Below are 22,945 nucleotides of genomic sequence, written 5' to 3'. Positions count from 1 at the left end.
ATTCAGTTCAGTTGAATATTATTTATATAGCACCAAATCACAATAAAAGTTGCCACATGGTACTTCATATTGTAAGGTATTACCCTACGATAATACAGGGAAAACCACAACAATCAAATTACTCCATTTGAGCAAGGACTTGGTGACAGTGGAAAAGAAAAAAGTTTTTTTTAACAGGAATTAACCTCTATTTAGATTAGCATTTAATATCACTGTGAACTAAAGATACACTGTTGAGAATTATAACATGAGCAAGTTTGTGGCATTGAACTTGCAAACTTCCTGTACAGAGAAGAGATGCATCATCTGTGAACCATGGTATATTTTAAGAATAAAATGTGACAGAATCAGAAGTAGCAAATAAATAAAAGATAAGATAAGATAAGATAAGATAAGATAACCTTTATTAGTCCCACACGTGGGAAATTTGTTTTGTCACAGCAGGAAGTGGACAGTGCAAAAGTTATGAGGCAAAAATTAGAATACAATAAGAATAAATACAGTACACAACTGTACAGAATAGAATAAAATACTATATACAGTAGAATAAAATAAAATAAATATACAATAAGATAAAAATAGAATACAAATACTATATACAACTGAGTAAAAATACAACGATGACAGAAAGGATTATTGCACTTAGTATTATAAATAAATAAATAAAATGTATCTTTAGCCTTTGTTTCTGTCCAGAAGTGCCCGTGAAATTGATGGTTAACTTTTTAAAAATCTAAATCAGTTTTAACCATGCTGATGAATGTGTGCATACAAAGTTCCTGATAGGAATGTTTAACTTTCTATTACTGACAAAATCATGATTAGATCACTAAAATTTAAATTTTACTATTTTTACCATTTCACTCTTTTGAGGTACCTCAAAAGGGTGAGAGGAAGAGGAGAGCAGAAGGGAAGGTCAGAAACATCACTAAACCACAAAAATTTTGTAATACAGTTTTTCTCGATTGCTAAAACACATTTCTTGAAACTACGCCTCATATCCTCACAACTGTAAACACAAATCCATAACATCTCACTCAATTTCCCAAACATCCTATTTCCAGGTCAAAATGAAGCTCTACACCCAAAACTATTCACTCCTGCTGAAAAACCAAACTTTGCCCTCAGACATCAAACACAAGCCCTCAAAAACACACACACCACAACAGAGTTTTGCACACTGGTACAATTAATTCAAAACAATAGTTCCAAAACAAATAGGTTGCTTATGGTTCTCCCCTTCAAAACCCTTGTCACATGATAAACACAAAAGACACAACCAATGTATGTACAGTGGCACATTGTCATTCATGTACTATACAGTACAACACACACCAGAAACATTATCCCACCTCAGCATCTTGTCTTTGGTCTGGGTCAGGCCAGAGAATCTCATCCACATCACAGGCTATATTGGCCCCAGCCAGGCAGCGGGGGTAAAATCCTCTTGCATGCCTGATCCACCCCTGTCATGCATCTACTGATATGTCTAGGCAGGCCTCTTCCATGGCCTGAAGGAGGTGAACACGGACATAAGGTTCTCGGTCATACACTTTACACCGCCATGCCGAAAATAACTCCTCTATCGGGTTTAGAAAGGGAGAGTATGCAGGCAGAAAGATATTAGAAAACCTTGGGTTATTGGTAAACCAGTCACGAACCAGAGCAGCGCGATGGAAGCTGACGTTATCCCACACAACAACGTAGTGAGGCTGCTCTGGCTGTGCTGGTTCCCTGTAGTCCAGCTGGAACATATGTTGTCTTAAACCATCAAGAAAAGCAAGGAGAAGCATAGTGTTATAGGGTCCTAGTACGGCATGGTGGTGGAGTACCCCTCGTTGGCTGATGGCTGCGCACATAGTGACATTCCCCCCACGCTGACCAGGGACATTTACAATAGCCCGATGGCCAATTATGTTCCTCCCCCTTTTCCTTCTTTTGGTCAGGTTAAAACCTGCCTCATCCACAAAGATTATTTCATGGGGAACAGGCCGTCCTTCAATCTCAAAGATTCTCTGCAAAACACATAACACAGTAGAGTCAATCGGTACCCTGAACCACAGTTCAAGAGTGCTGAAATGGCAGCATAAACTGCCATGCTGTGATGGTACACAATACTTTATACAGTATCAAAACTCATACCTGAACATATTCCACACGTTGGTTTTTCACTCTGTCAGAGTTTCGTTCGAAAGGGACTCGGTATGCCTGTTTCATCCGGAATTGATTCTTTCGGAGGATGCGGTCAATTGTGGAGAGGCTGATGGCATTTATGCCTCGAAAAAGATGATCATCCTCAATCACTCTCCTTTGAATCTCTTGCAGGCGGATTACATTATTTGCAATTACCATGTTTACAAGTTCCCTCTCTTGCTCCTCCAACAAAAGCCTTAACCTGCCTCCACCAGGTGGTCGTCTCTGTGTCCTACAAAAATAGAAGCACTCATTACTGTAACTGTCACACATTCATTTTACAGGCAAATAATGGAAACATACTCAAGACACATAAGTTCAGTAACTTAAACGTTACTGTACAAAGCAGTCTTACTGCAAGTACACCTACCTGTTTTCCTCCCTGAAGGTTCTGATGATGGAGACAACAGTGAAGCGACTCAAATTCGGTTGTACTCGTTGCCCAGCCTCCCTCATAGTCATCCCATGGACAAGGACATGGTCAACTAAAGTGGCTCGAATTTCATCCGAGACTGACTGTCTTCTTGCCCTTGCTCTTCCCCTTCCTTGTCGCCGTCGTTCTCCACCTCCACCTCCTTCACCACGTCCTCCTCCTCCTCCACCTCTCCCTCCTCCTCCACCACCTTCCTGTTGTCCTAGACCACCTCCTCCTCCTCTTCCACTACGTCCTCCTCTTTCACCATGTCCTCTTCCTCCACCACGTCCTCCTCCTTCACCACGTCCTCCTCCTCCTCCACCACCTTCCTGTTGTCCTAGACCACCTCCTCCTCCTCTTCCACCACGTCCTCCTCTTTCACCACGTCCTCCTCTTTCACCATGTCCTCTTCCTCCACCACGTCCTCCTCCTTCAACACATCCTCTTTCTCCACCACGTCCTCTTCCTTTGCATCTCTTTGGATCCATTGTTTCAAACCTGAATGAGCTGACTTTGGCCCTTTTATCTATCCATCGCAGGTTCTGATTGGTGTGTGCTAAATTTTGACTCCTAGTGTTTCCACCTGGTTAATTGTGTGCTAATTGAGCTCAAGCTATGCTGACTTAAGTTAACATTATTGCATGCTAGTGCTTTCTAAATGACTACATGGTGTAAGCACTGTAAAATGTAGGGATTTGTGTGTAGAGTTTTGCAGTAACAGTTCACCAAATTTGAGTCATGTGTCAAAGCAGGGAATAGTGTTTATAGTTCAGGGAAATGGGTGAGCTTTTTGAACAATAGCGTTACGGTTTTGAAATTTTAGTTTAGAGGCCTGGTTATAGTGTTTAAGCAATCGAGAAAAACTGTAATATCTTTGGTGATGACCCACAAATGGAAACGCTGATGCACAGAGAGATGCTATTATGAAAGCTGGCTAACCACTAAGAGACATCAACCATATATAAATAACAAAAAACCACCAGTGACTTCTCAGAAATCAACCTAATATTGCTGTCAACTCATTAAAAATGAAATGAGTGGATGTTCTGTCTTCCTGTATTCTGCTTTCTGTCTTCAAATTCTAAGGAACATATCCTACCTTTACTGCAAAATTACTAAAGATTAATTTGATGAGGTTACACGATTATGACTTTTTCACATTGTCAAAGTAACCAAATGTATTGCTACAGGAAAATAATACAATAATGCCAATAGTATGAAATGAACATTGCCTGAATTTTTATATGTTATTGTATTTTTTGTGAAACCCATGCAGCTTTTATCTTTTTTCCCCATGTTTTCTCTCTCCTGTTTTCTCCCTCCCTCTCTTAGTCATTCCAAATTGACACTTGTTGTCTGTGTTTTTACATTGCATTAACTGTTTAAAAGCATTATCAGCAACAGAACTAAAGACAAAAGTGGGTCTTTATTACCAGTCATCAAACTCAGCAGATGAGCGGCCGCCATGAAGACAGCAGTCACTTTACAGCATCCGATAAGTCATCTTTGAAACACAGCAGCTGTAACATTGTATTTATAATACAGGTCATGATACACTGTGACACAAAATCAGTTACTGAGGAAGTGTATAGCACTACAGTTGATTTTTCTACACTAGAATCCTCAAGTTCTTCCAGGTTGAACAAAGCACAAAACTTAGCTTTACATTTGTAATACAGCTTTAGATCTTCAGAAAGGAAGTTCAATCTTTAAATCTTACAAGAACCGTACCTGGCTAGATAGATGCTGCTTCACTGTGTTTGTGATGTCCCAGTCTGTTTCTTTTCTCAAGTCACTTTAGATGACTTGAGAAATCTAAAGTGACTTGAGAAAAGACAAGCTTAGATGCTCTGCCACTTTCTCTGCTATTCAGCCTCAAACAGGAAACTGTTTCCTGTTTGAGGCTGACTAAGGCAGTCAGTCTGAACATGAGAAACACTGAAAGATTGAAAGAATGGCTGTCTTTGTTTCACTAAATTTCTAGTTTGCTACACTTTTTAATGCAATAAGGAGGAATGTAGGGACTTAAAATCAGGTTAGATCAGGTGATGAACAAAGATTATTATCAGCCAATGCAATGCACCCAGAACATTTACTCAGTGAAATGATGTCATACAGCTTAGAGGACAAAGGTACAAAAACCAAAATTTATTCGATATCTACCAGTCAATCCTCCCCATGTCTAGTGTGTAATAGCAAGTGAATGCGTTCTATGAATATGAAAGAGCAAATCCATGAGTGAACTCGAAAGCACCAATGGATTATGCAGAAAAAGTAGAATTGGGCTGAAAGATCTATCACTTTATTACCTATTCAGGTTGTAAATCATGTTTAAAAAAAGTAACTAAGTAACTAAGTAATTCATTACTTTTGAAAATAAGTAATCAGTAAAATAACGGGATTACCTTTTGGGGAAAGTAATCAGTAATTACTTACTGATTACTTTTTTCAAGTAACTTGTCCAACACTGGTGCTTAACTTCCAAAAAATGTTTGACAAAATAATATATTGAAAAAACAAAACAAAAAACAGAATCACTTGTATTTATGTTTAAGTATCATTCATTATATTTATAGCCCACAACAAGATAGAAAATTAAATTAAGCACAACTGACTGTGACTGCATATCATGATACTATAAATATATTAATATCACCTCTATATAGACATAGTTTGTGACTGGGTACACAATACAACAACTAATTATCAGAACAGTTAACAACACTTTTCCTGCAATTGCATGTTAATAAAACAAACAAACAAAACAGCTAAACAATAAGATTCAGATGTATGTTGTGATGTTGTGATGAAAGCGGCCTCATACGGCGTGCGATGCGCGGTGAGGGATGCCAAATGCCGATATCGGGAGCGAGTGGAGTCTCACTTCAGCCGGGGCGACACATGGAGCATTTGGCACGTACTACGCACAATCATGGATTACAAAGCCAGGGACACTGCGCCGTGGACAAGAAACAGGCTAACTATGTGTGAATGCTTTTTTTTTTTATTACAGCTCAGCGTTCAACACAATATTGCCCGGTAGATTGTTCACAAAGCTGAGGGATCTGGGACTCAACAGCCGTCTGTGTGCATGGGTGTTGGACTTCCTCAATGGCAGAACTCAGGTGGTGAGGGTGGGTAGGTGCATCTCCTACAGCCTCACCATCAGCACAGGAGCGCCACAGGGATGTGTCCTCTCGCAACTGCTCTACTCCCTCTACACTTCAGACTGTGTGGCCAATACCATTGTGAAGTTTGCTGACGACACAGTGGTGTTGGGCACCATCTCCAACAACGATGAGGCGGCCTACATGGATGAAATGAAGAATCTGGCATCGTGGTGCTAGAACAACCACCTCAAGCTGAACGTCGGCAAGACCAAGGAGCTGGTGGTGGACTTCAGAAGGAGTCAGCACAGAGACCACAAGCCCATTATCATTAATGGAGCTCTAGTGGAGAGGGTGCAGTTCTTCAAGTACCTTAGTGTCCACATCTCCTCAGACCTGGCATGGTCTGCCCACATTCAGGTCCAGACCAAAAGGCTAGGCAGCACCTGTACCACATACGACAACTGAGGAAGTTCAGGGTCTCTCCAGTGATCCTCAGGATTTTCTATACAGGCACTGTATAGAAAATCCTCACACAGGTTCTGTGTGAGAAGAGCATCCTCACACAGAACATCACATCCTGGTATAGAAACAGCTGTGTCAAGGCTAAAAAAGCACTTCAGAGAGTATCCGTACGGCAGAACACTGCTGCAGGACTGCTCTCCCTTCCCTACAGGACATTTACATCAGGAGATGCTGGACTAGAATAACTCAGATTTTGAAGGACCCATTCCCATCCCAGCAACAAACTCTTCCAGCTTCTGAAATCAGGCAGAAGGTTCCGAACAAAAACAGAGAGGCTCAAGAGGAGTTTTTATCCTCAGGCCATTTGTGTGCTGAATCATGTCCAGAGCTTCTCCTAGCTTCTCTAACAGGTCTCCTTGGACCAGTTGTAGCCACCTGGTAGCTACCAAGTTTAAGAAAATATCAGGCAGTGTCTGAGATACTGTGCCAGAGAAGCCTGAATGAAGGGATTGTAATTGTATTGCTCAATGGCTACATAGTGACTACATGTGTCAAGGACACACCCAGAGAACAGACCAGCTATTTATTTGTTTTGTAGCAAGCTCAACAATGCAAAAGGTTGCAATATGTTATGAAAAGTATTTGTCTGATTTCTTATTTCCTTCCATATTTGTCACATTAAAATGTTTCAGATAATCAAAATTTTTTAATAGATTTGGACTTTTTTTTTCTAAAGTGAATTTTGAATTTACTTGAGTTATTTTTTCCAAATATTAAGATTAGTTTAATTTTGCACAAAGCAAGACATCAGGAAATATGGGGTAAATATTTTTTCACAGCACTATTTATCTATTTTTGCATAGCGCTTTGTTCTTTAAATTTGACTTGCGCATATTCACACCCCACTTCCTTCCTCGTATTTCTAGGCTCCACTTGAGCATACAGGCCTCCCATTTCTACTGCATTGCTCACAGACTTTCTGTTAACTCCCCTCACCATGCACTTCTCCTCTTCCAAATAAGATCTGGCAGATGGATTCATGTCCAAAGACTTTTCACCCTTCTTTTTCTTGCTTTTCATTTTCCAGTTCACATCAGAGTAAATCAGTTCGCACTCGTCCTCTTTCTTGTCTGATTTTTTGCGTCCTCCTTCTGCATGGTTTGGCCCAGAGTTTGGAAAGTTAGTGCCGCTTGGTCCAGCGATGTTTGCAGGGTGAAAATTTTCTGCCCCTCTCAGCCCATCAGCGTTTGCATAAATGCACTCTTCTGCTGTGTTTGGTTCCTACAATTACATAGAAAATATCAGTGGTAAAGATAATCTACTTCTTGCTGTATAGTTACAAAAGCATCAGCATTGGTCAACACTGTTAAAAGGAACTTTAAGCACCTCATTTCCTTCTTCAGTTAGAGGCTGACTTGTTGCAACTGTGTTGTTTTCGTCTGTTAAGTGACCTTTATTTTTACAGGGACTCTTCTGAGCCCTAAAAAATGAAGTAGAATATCAAGCATATATGCATACAATTCATACATCGTAGTTTTGCCACTATTTACATTTTAGTTCACAGCATGAATAGATTAATTGTCTGCTAGCAAGCAATAATGCAGTTGTACATGCATTACTGAATGTTAACAGACAATGTAAACAGACGTCTTGAAAATGAATACATGCAAATATTAACCACCAGTAGCATGTCAAATGGACTGTCGATGAACAGATTTGATTGATATTACATTTAATCAATAGTGTTACCAATGTTGAGTATTAAATCAGCTGCAAAAGTGTTTTTTTAACAAACAAAGACCCAAATAAACAAAGTACTTATCAGCATTTAGTCAAATAGAATCAGGACAAATAGAGTTTACTGTTACAGTAAAGTGTGAAGGTTTTCTGAAAAAGTCTCATGTTGTTTACTTACCTGATAAAAAACACACATAGTAACAGTGCTAACAGTAGCACTCCAAGAGTGGATATTATCGCTGGATACAGAACTGAATTTAAAAAAAGAAAAAGAAAAAGACCTGTATATTAATTGTGTTGTCTTTAAAAAATAAGGTTTGTTTGAACTCACAACATACATTTTATGAAACTCCTAGTGTGTCTATTATAACTGGACTGAAGTAACCGATTCATTCTTTATATGGATTAGAGGGTATCTAAAACTTCTTGCAAAGAAATTGATTGCAAGTGAATCCCAGAGGAGCATAGATGTAATCCTAACATTATCTGTTTGTGGGCTCTGTAGAGTACACTGTATCACTGGCTAAGGTTTTAAACATCCTTGGTCTCCACTTTAGTACACATACAACTTAAGCAATAATATTTGCAAATGTACAAAAGACATACGTTGATGTTCTGTGGAAACTTGTTGGCTGCTGACACAAAATTGTTGACTGGCCGAGCCCAGAGAGTTGACGGTGCGACAAATCAAGGTGAGATGATTCTTCTTATGAGGCTGATTCAGAGTGAAGAAGCTCCTCAGAATTGTCCTGTTCAGAGTCTCATTGAATATTTCGCATTTAGAGTGATTGACAGTTAGTCCATTCAAATACCACTGTATATTGGGGGACGGGTTTCCCAGAGTCTCACAGGAACAGTTGAGCTGACTTTCTGTTGAGGTGCAGTGTGACGAGAACAGGATCTGTGGAGGGTCTATCATTGAAGAGAGAGAGAGCAGTTGGTCACAATCATGTTGAATACATTTTACAGAAATTACCAAAAACAAGCACTGATCATAGTTATCAATATGAAGCGAAATCCTTTTTGAACATAGGATGCTTTAAATTTTACTGACTTTGACATAATTTTCAGACTTGAGCTAAACAGACTGTTAACTTTAAATCTTTGATTCATAAAATGTGTTTGTTCCCCATCAGTTTTCACAGTTATCTTTAGCGCTGCATCACAAATACTTTCTTACTGCTCAGCTGGCATTACTGCAGAATGTCAGAGTGACATTGCTGCTTGTTGGTATCAGATCTGCTATGGTCTTTGGTTTCACACACACAGGTTTGAGTTTATGGACTTTAAATTCTTATATATGGTTAACATCATCTGTTTGGCTAGTAGTTACTTTATCACATCTTCATCTTCATGTATTTAGTTCTCTTAGTTGCAGTTTCTATTTTTTTAGAGTTTTTTATTTCGCTCAGTATTTCTCTGTTTTCCTTCTCTGTATTTCCTTTCTTCAGTTTTGTGTCTGATTTTCCCTTTTTGTATTTTATATGGTTCCTAACTTTTTTTTTGTAATTGTGTAGTGCTCTTAAGTTTACTTGTCTCTTCTTCATTAATTGTCTTGACTTTTTGTGGGAGCCTCTTGTGACCCTCCTGTGTTTCATTAACTGATTACCCTTTGTGTATATAATGCTTTCTCCTTTGCTGCAGTCTGGTCCTGTCTGGTCCAGATGTGCTTGTGCCAGTTTTTAAGATATACCCATTTTTCCTCATTTGCTGGATTCTTGGCATTGTACTCTGTTTATATTGTCTCCTGCTCTGGCTAAACAAAGGTCATTTTTGTCATTGAATTAGTCTGCCTCTTTCTCTTTTCTTTTTTGTTGTTGAATTGTAATATTATACAAATGTACATGCAAATTAGATGTGGATAGAGAAAATGTTAAAGAGATGTAAAATGTGATATTTACATTGAACTTCAATTTGAATGCTGCTGGAACGTCCAACTCCAATCTCATTTCCAGCTTTGCAAAACAATATCCGTCTGTCTTTGGAGACTTTAATAGATAAATCCATTCCTGTCCCAATAAAAGTATCCTGGTTTCCATCTGCGCTGTACCAGGTGTAGTTTTCTACTGCTGGGTTGGCATTACTGCTGCAGGTTAGAGTCACGTTGCTGTTCTCTGGTACTGGACCAGAAGGACTGACTGAAACAGTAACGTTTTTAGGTGAATCTGAAAAAATGAGCACAGAAACATGCAGACTGAAATGTTAGGACAGTTTTATTTACAGAATAAGTGTAAATATTTGTAATACAGTAGTGCTTCAAATGTTTTTTTTAAATAATATTAAATACTCTTGAATGCATAACACAAAATTGTATCTTTAAATATTAGCAGAGAGCAAACCACACCAATATAAAGGTTTCATCTTAAGCAGAAACTGAAGAGTAAAAATGACAAGTTGTTTTTCTTGGCTTTTCTTTCTGAAGACTCTGTTCATGTCAAATGAAATCACCTTTTCTTCTGTCTTTAACTTTAACTGATTTATTGATGAAAGATTTAGAGCTATCTGAAGAAAGTTTGAATTTTTTTTAGTTCTTCTTACTATGTGCCTAATAATGTGGCTGTCAGAAATCCCTAATTTTAATAACCAATACTTAAATTAAATTAACTACTTGTAATGTGATTATTGTCAGTCTCATTATTTAACTCCACCCCAAAGATCAGTTAATGCTTTAGTTTCATTACAATAATTCATGTATTGTACATCCTTCAATCCCATTAATAGAATTCTAGTTGGGATATGTAAAGAGTAAATATGGAAAATTAATTAAATTAATACATACATTGAACATTTATTTGTAGGTTGCTTGATCGTTTAAATCCAAGTTCATTTGTAGCCTTGCAGAAAAATGTACTTTTGACTTTTGAAACGGTAACATTAAAAGAGCTTCCAGTCCCAATAAAAGTCTCCTGGTCTCCATCAGGTCTGTACCAGGTGTAGTTTTCTACTGCTGGGTTGGCATTACTGCTGCACGTCAGAGTCACTTTTTGGTTTTCTAATATTGGAGCAGAAGGACTGATGGAAATTTGTACATCTTTGGGTGAATCTAAAAATGAGTATTATGATAATGTGTTAAATGTAATATTACGTAAATCAAACATCAAAGGTCATTTTGCACTTTAGCTGAACTATTAATAGAACTTATTACAGACCACAAAGCCAAATGTCTAAAATAAAACTGCAATTCTACTTTCTTGTTCGAGCTTTAGATTGAATCTGAAAGTTCCGACAAGCTCATGTGTTAAATTAGAAACACTATAATGTTATAATAGGATGTAAATGAAAAGCTGCTGTTTAAATAAAAAACCACTGTGGAACATGACTCACTAAATGTGGTTTTGTGTTGTTAGTTTTGAAGACATCCTAAAGTAAAATACAAAGCTAACAAAAGAAAAACGTACATCGTTAAGACGATCACACATCAGTGTAAAGTCTGCATGTATGAAATTAAAGTATGAAATTAAATTCAAACTTTTAAAGTCTTCATTATATTTTATAAAACCCAAAGACGTTGTTATGGCATACTCATAACATCACTGTAATTGACTGACCATTTTATGTCTAATTTAAACCAAGTCAAGAAAGTATATTATTGTAATTTCAGTTTAGAAGAGAAAAAATAAACTCACATGAAATATCAGGAGTTAAACTTGTTTCAGCAGTGACATCAGGGATACCATCTTGTTTCTGGTAGACAGCAGTGCAGGAGATTTTATTTCCATGATGGAGGTGAGAAGCATTGAAATTCATAACAGAGGTCTTGACTTTAGTTTTGTCCTGATTCTCCTGCAGTGTCTCCTGACTCTGGCCCAGGTTAGGGCTCCATGTCAGAGCTGGAGGATGAGACCAACATGGAGCTGGAGAAGAGCATGTCAGACTCACTGAGGCTCCCTCCTCCACCTCCAGTGTGGATGGAGTCAGAGTCGGTGAGGGAGGAGCAGCTGGTGGGAAGACATTCTGGTCAGTCAATGAGCAGCAGTTTCAGTTTTTATATGCTGAGTAAAATCCAGTGAATTCAGAGCAAGCTCAAAGCAGTTCCACAAGTGTAATTTGTTCATGAATTGTCAGTAAATGGATGAAAAAAAATAAATCTTACCTATGAGTGAAATATCTACACCAGCTTGGGTAAAACTGTATTTCAGTGGATTATCACACTCCAGTCTGAAATAGTATTTAGCACTTTGAAGGAGACGTGTATTATTGAAAGTTGTGGTGCAGTCTTTCTTTGTTAAGTCTCCTGTCATTTCTTTAGTTGGCTTTAGTTTTGCATTTTCACTGATAAATGAAGATGAATCACTCCAATATGCTTTACATGAATCATCTAAGTTAGTTTCAAATCTCGTCGCTACATCGAAGGAGCAGGGGATGGTCACACAGGATCCCCTCAAAACATTTAAATTCTGTGGCATTTTAATGTTGAACATTCCACACAGTGCACCTGAAACACAACACAATAATAAAAAACAACAATAACAACAAAAACCCAAACAGTTTTATCTCTTCCTTCATATTTATCATGTTACAGCGACTCAGTATTAAATTCAGATGCTAATACAAAACACTTTTACTGTTAAATATCTCATCAATAAAAAGCCTTGGTACTTTACTGCACATTCATCTTGAATACTGATGTCAGATAATTTAAGTAAATGATTTAAATTAACAATAGTGTATTATTATTATCAACTTTAATCATGTTTTCAGCAAAGAAGATTTTGAGTTTCTTTCACTCACCCTGCAGCAGAGAACTAACGAGAAGAAAAGTCAGAGTTCCAGCCATCTTTGTTGCAAGAGAGTGAAGTTTAAGGGAATCTGAAGTTTACACAGGAAACAGTTTACATGATTATTTGTTAACCAAGGAAAAGCTGTTAAGATGTCATGTAAGGTCCAAATTACTACTGCTAGTTATTGTCACTTTGAAAAATATAGATACATAAATGTTCAGCCTTACAAAGATTAGAGTATATACATACAGTGTTGATTTCACAAAATTTAAACATTAAATGATGAAAGAGAAGAAAGAGGAAGGTGTAAGTCTAAAGCAGTTATACAATTTATTAAAAATATTCTTCAACAATTAAACACAATTTATGTTTCTGATTTCTGAAAAATTCTACTAAAGACCGTGAATTCATGTCTTAATAGTCTCATAAAGTTTTGAATTTTCTTTGGATTCATTTTTCTACAAACGTCAAAAATATGACAATTCATCTAAATATCTGTGAATCAAAGAACTACAGAAAATCACATCATATTTTCATAAAACCTTGATATTCGTATCATAGTGAAAATGTGATAGCTTACAATATTTCATGATGTTTGTCGAGCAGTCAGTTCTTTGGATGTGAGGTTTTTAAGGAAGTGTTCAAAAAAGATGTAAAATGAGGAACTAACACAAAAGACACAGTGAGTGTGAACATGACCAGAAGTGACTGTCACCTTTTTTCTTTCCACGATCTCTGCAACATAGAAACTGCTGTAAACATTTGCAATCACTCCACATTAATAACTTGTATTTGGGTTAGTAAAGTGAGTAACTCTCGTCTGAGTTATTCACTTTACTGCTTGTAACTCATCATGTACAATGTTGGTCAGTGTGCTGTGTTAACCGGGTAGCATTAATGCTGTTTACAGCTGTTTTATTTGTGTAAACGACTCTGGTGACTTCTCCCACTGTTAGTTTATATGTTTAGAGCCTGAAAATGATTGAAACGATGTATGAGATGATGAGAGGATGATACAACTCATAAAAGCGTTTATTCCTCTCTATTAATGTGAATCAAATAACATGCACTAAGCTGCTAAGAGGTCATTACATCATCTGTATGGTGATGATGGAGATGATGCTGTGTCTGTGATAAAGGTGATAAAGGTGAACTTCAACACTGCCTGAGACAGGCTGAGCTGCTTCTGTTGAGTTTGTGTCTATGAAATACAACATCAGTGATTATATTAATAAATGGATGAAAGAGCTGAGCAGATCACTCTCTGAGCATTACAGCTTTCAGTGACCCAGTCGGGTCTGACAGTCTGTCTCCATCAGGACATCTGACATCCAGGCTTCCTGCTACACCCAATTTTAATGACAGACAATGTAATCATCTAAATGTCATTATCACAGCAAAAATCAAACTATTGTCATGATTTATGGATTCTGTTTTCTCACACCTGCTCTTCTCTCACATGTTATCAGCAGAAGGCTCTCAGCAGAAGAGAAAACCCACCAATCAATTCAGGACACCTGCAGCAACTGTGGCTGCTCCAAAAGGATTCACACACAGACCACATTACTCAAGAGGATTAGACAAAGAAGATGGTAAAATGACTGATTTTTATCCGGCACTTTTGCACTCTGAGCACTCCAAGAGCTTTATACAGGTGGCCTCATTCACCCATTCATACAAAGAGATTTTTATATACTTTTTTTGCACAAGTGCTTTCTATCTTATATTCACATCCTGATGAATGTATCGGAGAGCTCCTCAGGGTTAGGATCTTGCCCAAGTCTACATGCAGCCTGGAGCAGCCAGTCTGCAACCACAAACTTCCGATTAATAGACGACCTATGCTACCTCCTGAACTATAGCCACAGATGGAGAAATTACAACTTTTGATTCACTCTGGAGATCATCACCTGCAGTGATAACTACAGACTGATGCTGTGATGCAGGATGACCATGGCAGGACTGTTTCAGTCTGAAACAGCTGCAATAGCACTTCTTCATCTATTTTCTTTTTATGCTTGCAGCCTAGTAGTTTGCTTGTATTTTGATTACTTCATCTTCAGTTATTCAGCTCTGTTTTCCTGTGTCATCTTTTTTGGGCTTTAACAAGTGCTTTAAAGTCAAGTTCAGTATCTGAGGTGGAAATGAAAAGGGCGATGGACAGGTGATCGTCACCGAGGGAGGATCTGTATCTGTATCAACACTGAGAACGTTTATTTACAAATGAAGATTGATCCTAACCAAGATCTTCACTTTTAGCATCTGAATAAGGATGAAGCTGAACAAAACTGCAACTTTCTCATGAAAGTATTCATCAGGTTGTCAATTCATGTGCAAGTAGACTTTGGTTAGGTACATATTTCCCTCGCTACGCTTCATCAGTCAAGGTTTTGTCTTTATCTGTGGATGTAGTCTCATAGTGGAGATTCAATCTGTAAGATCCAGCAATTAATTTTTGTTCTCTGTCGGGACATGAGCCTGAGGCCTCCACGCCGAGCACCGTTTATGCAATCTATGTGACTGCTGCTGTACTGTCAAAGAGACATCATGGGATTTCTTCTAAGGCTACATTTGCAGGGGCTAACAGAGGATGTGGACTTTCTTTAAAAATTATGAAATTGCAGCTTCCACATTTTATGGCCACAAGACGTAACTGATCTTTTTTTTCAGATATTATCACTCTGTTGCTCACTCTGTTGAAACTTCATATTTGAAAATATGAGACCTCATATTTTCAACCAGTGTCCGTACTTCAGGAAGCAGAGGGTAGGTTTTGGCAGAAAGGATTTTACTCCACACTGTGGAAGGAGAGTCAGTCTTACAGCTGTCAGGGGAGGAGGTGGAGGAGGGGCCGATATCAGAGCAGGAAGTTGAAACCTTAGTTGCAAAAGAGACAGTGTGACAGCAACTAGTGTCCATATTAAAAACTGTTTAATGCATTCTGACGATTTCAGGCATTACAATATCTAGAAGGGGAAATAAGAACTTTTTCAGTAGAATTCACACACAAACACACACCAGCTAAAAGTTGTATTTCCTCTTTTATTCTGTCGATATATATAATTAATAATACATCTACTAAACATACTACTATGCATGGTTACCCATGGAAAACATTTAACATGGTATAAAATAAAAACTGTTGAGCTGTTCAATTTATTCATTTGCTGTGGTAATATTGGTGGTACAAGGTTCAGTTGTGCATGAATGGCATTCGGGTGACAGGACATCTTACTCTAAACATTTAGTGCAATAAACTTGGTTGAGGAGGAACTAATCAAACATTCATGTGTGAGAAACATAAATACTGATAACAGGGCAAATTTACAGGAAACTAATATGTGGCTGGTCTGACAAGGCATCCTAACTATTCAAGATCTTTCTCGTAAACGTAGAAAAGAGCAGCCGTGTAGATCACTAATGTCTCTATTTTCTAAACAGTGCTGTTAAAAGCTTATGTGACCTACTGATAATCATGTCCCTGCCCCAGCTTTTTCACATCGAATGCAAAATGAACATATATAAAAAAAATAAAAAAAACCCCCAAAGAAAAACACTATAACCTGTTAAGTTTAATATAAATTTACATTATCAACAAACAGGATTATAGTCAGTATCAAAGCTTTAGGAAGCATTTTCTGCTGGATTTGCTCAATCCCACTAAACTGAGCAACTCCAGCACCCTTTAAAAAACTGATGAATAAGCGCTCAGTGGCTATTAAATGCATTTAATAAAGAGAAGTGTGACTGAGAATTATTTCTCTGGAAACACAAAATAAAACAAAATTAGATATATTCTGAAGGATCAGTGAAGGTCACTTTGGATTTGTGTTAATGGCATCATACTCTGAAGAGCCGACATTTCTACGATTCAGTGACATGTAAGTTCTGTCCTCTTCTTGTGGCTTCACATTCTTTTGTACTTTGCTAGAAGAATACAAAACATTTATTGAAAAATATTTTATGGAAACATCCGCGGGACTTTTAGTTTTAATCAACAACCAGTTTTAAAACATACCAAAGGAAAGCTGCACAGATCACGGTGACACTGAAAAACACACCAGCAAGGACCCAAGGAAGGACTCCACTGTAAAATCCACACTGTGTTTCACAATCTGCAATAAATAATGATACCATGCATATATTATAGCTGCTCAAGTTATGCTTAAACCTTAAAATATTTTAATTGTGTGATACATACACAGAACATCAAGGTGAGTCAGGTTAGAACGTCCAACCCCGATCTCATTTTCAGCTTTGCAGAAAAATCTTCTTTTGTCTCTGGACACTTTAATATTTAAGCTGATTCCTGTCCTAATAAAAGTCTCCTGGTCTCCATCAGCTCTGTACCAGGTGTAGTTTTCTACTGCTGGGTTGGCATTACTGCTGCAGGTCAGAGTCATATTGCTGTTCTGGACAAGAGGGACTGACTGAAATTTGTACATCTTTGGGTGAATCTAAAAATCAGTACAATGATAATTTGTTAAATGTAATATGTAGGTTTTATGTAAATCACACATCACAGCTCCTTTTGCATTTTAACGGCACTATTAATAGATCATCCTATTACAGACCAGAAAGCCAAATGTCAAAAGTAAAACGTTTCTGCAATTCTACTTTCTTGTTCGACCTTTAGAGTGAATCTGAAAGCTCTGACAAGCTCGTGAGTTAATTTAGAAATATGATAATGTGAGAAAATGTTATCATAGGATGTAAATGAAAAGCTGCTGTTTAAAATAAAAACAACTGTCCAACATGACTCACTAAATGTAGTTTTGTTTTACTGTCAGTTTTGAAGACATCCTAAAGCTAAAAAGCAGAGCTAACAAAAAAATACATAAATCATTAAATAATCATTAAATTCAAACTTTAAAAGCTTTGATTATATTTTATAAAACTCAGACATTGTTATGGCATACTGATAAAATAACTGTAACTGACTAATCATTTTGTGTAATTTAATCCAAGTCAAGAAAAGTAAATCATTACGATTTCAGTTTAGAAGAGAAAAAATAAACTCACATGAAATATCAGGAGTTAAACTTGTTTCAGCAGTGACATCAGGGCTACCATCTTGTTTCTGGTAGACAGCAGTGCAGGAGATTTTATTTCCATGATGGAGGTGAGAAGCATTGAAACTCATAACAGAGGTCTTGACTTTAGTTTTGTCCTGATTCTCCTGCAGTGTCTCCTGACTCTGGCCCAGATTAGGGCTCCATGTCAGAGCTGGAGGATGAGACCAACATGGAGCTGGAGCAGAGCACGTCAGACTCACTGAGGCCCCCTCCTCCACCTCCAGTGTGGATGGAGTCAGAGTCGGTGAGGGAGGAGCAGCTGGTGGGAAGACATTCTGGTCAGTCAATGAGCAGCAGTTTCAGTTTTTATATGCTGAGTAAAATCCAGTGAATTCAGAGCAAGCTCAAAGCAGTTCCACAAGTGTAATTTGTTCATGAATTGTCAGTAAATGGATAAAAAAAATATCTTACCTATGAGTGAAATATCTACACCAGCTTGGGTAAAAGTGAATTTCATTGGATTATCACACTCCAGTCTGAAATAGTATTTAGCACTTTGAAGAAGACTTGCATTATTGAAAGTTGTGGTGCAGTCTTTCTTTGTTAAGTCTCCTGCCATTTCTTTAGTTGGCTTTAGTTTTGCATTTTCACTGATAAATGAAGATGAATCACTCCAATATGCTTTACGTGAATCATCTAAGTTAGTTTCAAATCTCTCTACATCGAAGGAGCAGGGGATGGTCACACAGGATCCTCTCAAAACATTTATATTCTCTGGCATATTGACGTTGAACATTCCACACAGTGCACCTGAAACACAACACAATAATAAAAAAACAACAATAACAACAAAAACCCAAACAGTTTTATCTCTTCCTTCATATTTATCATGTTACAGCGACTCAGTATTAAATTCAGATGCTAATACAAAACACTTTTACTGTTAAATATCTCATCAATAAAAAGCCTTGGTACTTTACTGCACATTCATCTTGAATAGTGATGTCAGATAATTTGATATGGAAATAATTCAAATTAACAACAGTGTATTATTATTATCATCAACTTAAATCATCTTTATGTAATGCACATGTCAAGTTTCTTTCACTCACCCTGCAGCAGAGAACAAACAAGAAGAAAAGTCAGAGTTCCAGACGATCACACATCAGTGTAAAGTCTGCATGTATGAAATTAAAGTATGAAATTAAATTCAAACTTTTAAAGTCTTCATTATATTTTATAAAACCCAAAGACGTTGTTATGGCATACTCATAACATCACTGTAATTGACTGACCATTTTATGTCTAATTTAAACCAAGTCAAGAAAGTATATTATTGTAATTTCAGTTTAGAAGAGAAAAAATAAACTCACATGAAATATCAGGAGTTAAACTTGTTTCAGCAGTGACATCAGGGATACCATCTTGTTTCTGGTAGACAGCAGTGCAGGAGATTTTATTTCCATGATGGAGGTGAGAAGCATTGAAATTCATAACAGAGGTCCTGACTTTAGTTTTGTCCTGATTCTCCTGCAGTGTCTCCTGACTCTGACCCAGTTTAGGGCTCCATGTCAGAGCTGGAGGATGAGACCAACATGGAGCTGGAGCAGAGCACGTCAGACTCACTGAGGCTCCCTCCTCCACCTCCAGTGTGGATGGAGTCAGAGTCGGTGAGGGAGGATCATCTGTTGGGAAGACATTCTGGTCAGTCAATGAGCAGCAGTTTCAGTTTTTATATGCTGAGTAAAATCCAGTGAATTCAGAGCAAGCTCAAAGCAGTTCCACAAGTGTAATTTGTTCATGAATTGTCAGTAAATGGATGAAAAAAAAAATCTTACCTATGAGTGAAATATCTACACCAGCTTGGGTAAAAGTGAATTTCAGTGGATTATTACACTCCAGTCTGAAATAGTATTTAGCACTTTGAAGGAGACTTGCATTATTGAAAGTTGTGGTGCAGTCTTTCTTTGTTAAGTCTCCTGTCATTTCTTTAGTTGGCTTTAGTTTTGCATTTTCAGTGGAAAATGAAGATGAATCACTCCAATATGCTTTACATGAATTATCTAAGTTCTTATCATGCGTGTTGTCTACATCGAAGGAGCAGGGGATGTTCACACAGGATCCTCTCAAAACATTTATCTTCTGTGGTATATTGACGTTGAACGTTCCGCACAGCGCACCTGAAACACAACACGATAAAAAACAACAACAATAACAACAAAAACCCAAACAGTTTCATCTCTTCCTTCATATTTATCATGTTACAACGACTCAGTATTAAATTCAGATACTAATACAAAACACTTTTACTGTTAAATATCTCATCAATAAAAAGCCTTGGTACTTTACTGCACATTCATCTTGAATAGTGATGTCAGATAATTTAAGTAAATGATTTAAATTAACAACAGTGTATTATTACAGTTTTTCTCGATTGCTTAAACACTATAACCAGGCCTCTAAACTAAAATTTCAAAACCGTAACGCTATTGTTCAAAAAGCTCACCCATTTCCCTGAACTATAAACACTATTCCCTGCTTTGACACATGACTCAAATTTGGTGAACTGTTACTGCAAAACTCTACACACAAATCCCTACATTTTACAGTGCTTACACCATGTAGTCATTTAGAAAGCACTAGCATGCAATAATGTTAACTTAAGTCAGCATAGCTTGAGCTCAATTAGCACACAATTAACCAGGTGGAAACACTAGGAGTCAAAATTTAGCACACACCAATCAGAACCTACGATGGATAGATAAAAGGGCCAAAGTCAGCTCATTCAGGTTTGAAACAATGGATCCAAAGAGATGCAAAGGAAGAGGACGTGGTGGAGAAAGAGGACGTGGTGAAGGAGGAGGACGTGGTGAAGGAGGAGGACGTGGTGGAGGAAGAGGACATGGTGAAAGAGGAGGGTGTGGTGAAAGAGGAGGACGTGGTGGAAGAGGAGGAGGAGGTGGTCTAGGACAACAGGAAGGTGGTGGAGGAGGAGGGAGAGGTGGAGGAGGAGGAGGACGTGGTGAAGGAGGTGGAGGTGGAGAACGACGGCGACAAGGAAGGGGAAGAGCAAGGGCAAGAAGACAGTCAGTCTCGGATGAAATTCGAGCCACTTTAGTTGACCATGTCCTTGTCCATGGGATGACTATGAGGGAGGCTGGGCAACGAGTACAACCAAATTTGAGTCGCTTCACTGTTGCCTCCATCATCAGAACCTTCAGGGAGGAAAACAGGTAGGTGTACTTGCAGTAAGACTGCTTTGTACAGTAACGTTTAAGTTACTGAACTTATGTGTCTTGAGTTTCAGTATGTTTCCATTATTTGCCTGTAAAATGAATGTGTGACAGTTACAGTAATGAGTGCTTCTATTTTTGTAGGACACAGAGACGACCACCTGGTGGAGGCAGGTTAAGGCTTTTGTTGGAGGAGCAAGAGAGGGAACTTGTAAACATGGTAATTGCAAATAATGTAATCCGCCTGCAAGAGATTCAAAGGAGAGTGATTGAGGATGATCATCTTTTTCGAGGCATAAATGCCATCAGCCTCTCCACAATTGACCGCATCCTCCGAAAGAATCAATTCCGGATGAAACAGGCATACCGAGTCCCTTTCGAACGAAACTCTGACAGAGTGAAAAACCAACGTGTGAAATATGTTCAGGTATGAGTTTTGATACTGTATAAAGTATTGTGTACCATCACAGCATGGCAGTTTATGCTGCCATTTCAGCACTCTTGAACTGTGGTTCAGGGTACCGATTGACTCTACTGTGTTATGTGTTTTGCAGAGAATCTTTGAGATTGAAGGACGGCCTGTTCCCCATGAAATAATCTTTGTGGATGAGGCAGGTTTTAACCTGACCAAAAGAAGGAAAAGGGGGAGGAACATAATTGGCCATCGGGCTATTGTAAATGTCCCTGGTCAGCGTGGAGGGAATGTCACTATCTGCGCAGCCATCAGCCAACGAGGGGTACTCCACCGCCATGCCGTACTAGGACCCTATAACACTATGCTTCTCCTTGCTTTTCTTGATGGTTTAAGACAACATATGTTCCAGCTGGACTACAGGGAACCAGCACAGCCAGAGCAGCCTCACTACGTTGTTGTGTGGGACAACGTCAGCTTCCATCGCGCTGCTCTGGTTCGTGACTGGTTTACCAATAACCCAAGGTTTTCTAATATCTTTCTGCCTGCATACTCTCCCTTTCTAAACCCGATAGAGGAGTTATTTTCGGCATGGCGGTGGAAAGTGTATGACCGAGAACCTTATGTCCGTGTTCACCTCCTTCAGGCCATGGAAGAGGCCTGCCTAGACATATCAGTAGATGCATGACAGGGGTGGATCAGGCATGCAAGAGGATTTTACCCCCGCTGCCTGGCTGGGGCCAATATAGCCTGTGATGTGGATGAGATTCTCTGGCCTGACCCAGACCAAAGACAAGATGCTGAGGTGGGATAATGTTTCTGGTGTGTGTTGTACTGTATAGTACATGAATGACAATGTGCCACTGTACATACATTGGTTGCGTCTTTTGTGTTTATCATGTGACAAGGGTTTTGAAGGGGAGAACCATAAGCAACCTATTTGTTTTGGAACTATTGTTTTGAATTAATTGTACCAGTGTGCAAAACTCTGTTGTAGTGTGTGTGTTTTTGAGGGCTTGTGTTTGATGTCTGAGGGCAAAGTTTGGTTTTTCAGCAGGAGTGAATAGTTTTGGGTGTAGAGCTTCATTTTGACCTGGAAATAGGATGTTTGGGAAATTGAGTGAGATGTTATGGATTTGTGTTTACAGTTGTGAGGATATGAGGCGTAGTTTCAAGAAATGTGTTTTAGCAATCGAGAAAAACTGTATTATTATCAACTTTAATCATCTTTATGTAATGCACATGTCAAGTTTCTTTCACTCACCCTGCAGCAGAGAACAAACGAGAAGAAAAGTCAGAGTTCCAGCCATCTTTGTTGCAAGAGAGTGAAGTTTAAGGGAGTCTGAAGTTTACACAGGAAACAGTTTACATGATTATTTGTTAACCAAGGAAAAGCTGTTAAGATGTCATGTAAGGTCCAAATTACTACTGGTAGTTATTGTCACTTTGAAAAATATAGATACATAAATGTTCAGCCTTACAAAGATTAGAGTATATACATACAGTGTTGATTTCACAAAGTTTAAACATTAAATGATGAAAGAGAAGAAAGAGGAAGGTGTAAGTCTAAAGCAGTTATACAATTTATTAAAAATATTCTTCAACAATTAAACATAATTTATGTTTCTGATTTCTGAAAAATTCTAC

The 22,945-nt window shown here is 38.2% G+C and overlaps 1 protein-coding gene and 1 pseudogene across 2 annotated transcripts; both read right to left on the bottom strand.

Annotated features, from left to right (window-relative positions):
• Positions 1-1,253: 1,253 nt before the first annotated feature.
• On the bottom strand, positions 1,254-2,405 carry LOC146563974 (uncharacterized). The gene is made up of 2 exons (XM_085290337.1): positions 2,143-2,405; positions 1,254-2,015 (listed from the first exon to the last, which is right to left on the bottom strand). The coding sequence occupies exons 1-2, from the start codon at positions 2,350-2,352 to the stop codon at positions 1,470-1,472; spliced, it is 756 nt and encodes a 251-aa protein (XP_085146463.1). The 5' UTR covers positions 2,353-2,405; the 3' UTR covers positions 1,254-1,469.
• Positions 2,406-4,104: 1,699 nt separating this feature from the next.
• LOC146563973 (B-cell receptor CD22-like) lies at positions 4,105-22,608 on the bottom strand (annotated as a pseudogene). Its single transcript, XR_014894386.1, has 10 exons — positions 22,563-22,608; positions 19,492-19,833; positions 17,661-17,972; positions 16,840-17,095; positions 10,697-10,960; positions 9,819-10,082; positions 8,524-8,829; positions 8,096-8,168; positions 7,567-7,660; positions 4,105-7,461 (listed from the first exon to the last, which is right to left on the bottom strand). The product of XR_014894386.1 is annotated as a B-cell receptor CD22-like (transcript).
• Positions 22,609-22,945: the final 337 nt, after the last annotated feature.

This window comes from Mchenga conophoros, linkage group LG11 (genome assembly GCF_057382185.1).
Source record: "Mchenga conophoros isolate Kocher_MC1m ecotype Shallow Benthic linkage group LG11, M_conophoros_male_GT1.1, whole genome shotgun sequence".
Lineage (NCBI taxonomy): Eukaryota > Metazoa > Chordata > Actinopteri > Cichliformes > Cichlidae > Mchenga > Mchenga conophoros.
The sequence above is the reverse complement of the archived record's forward strand: the minus strand, read 5'-3'. Positions and strand labels throughout refer to the sequence as shown.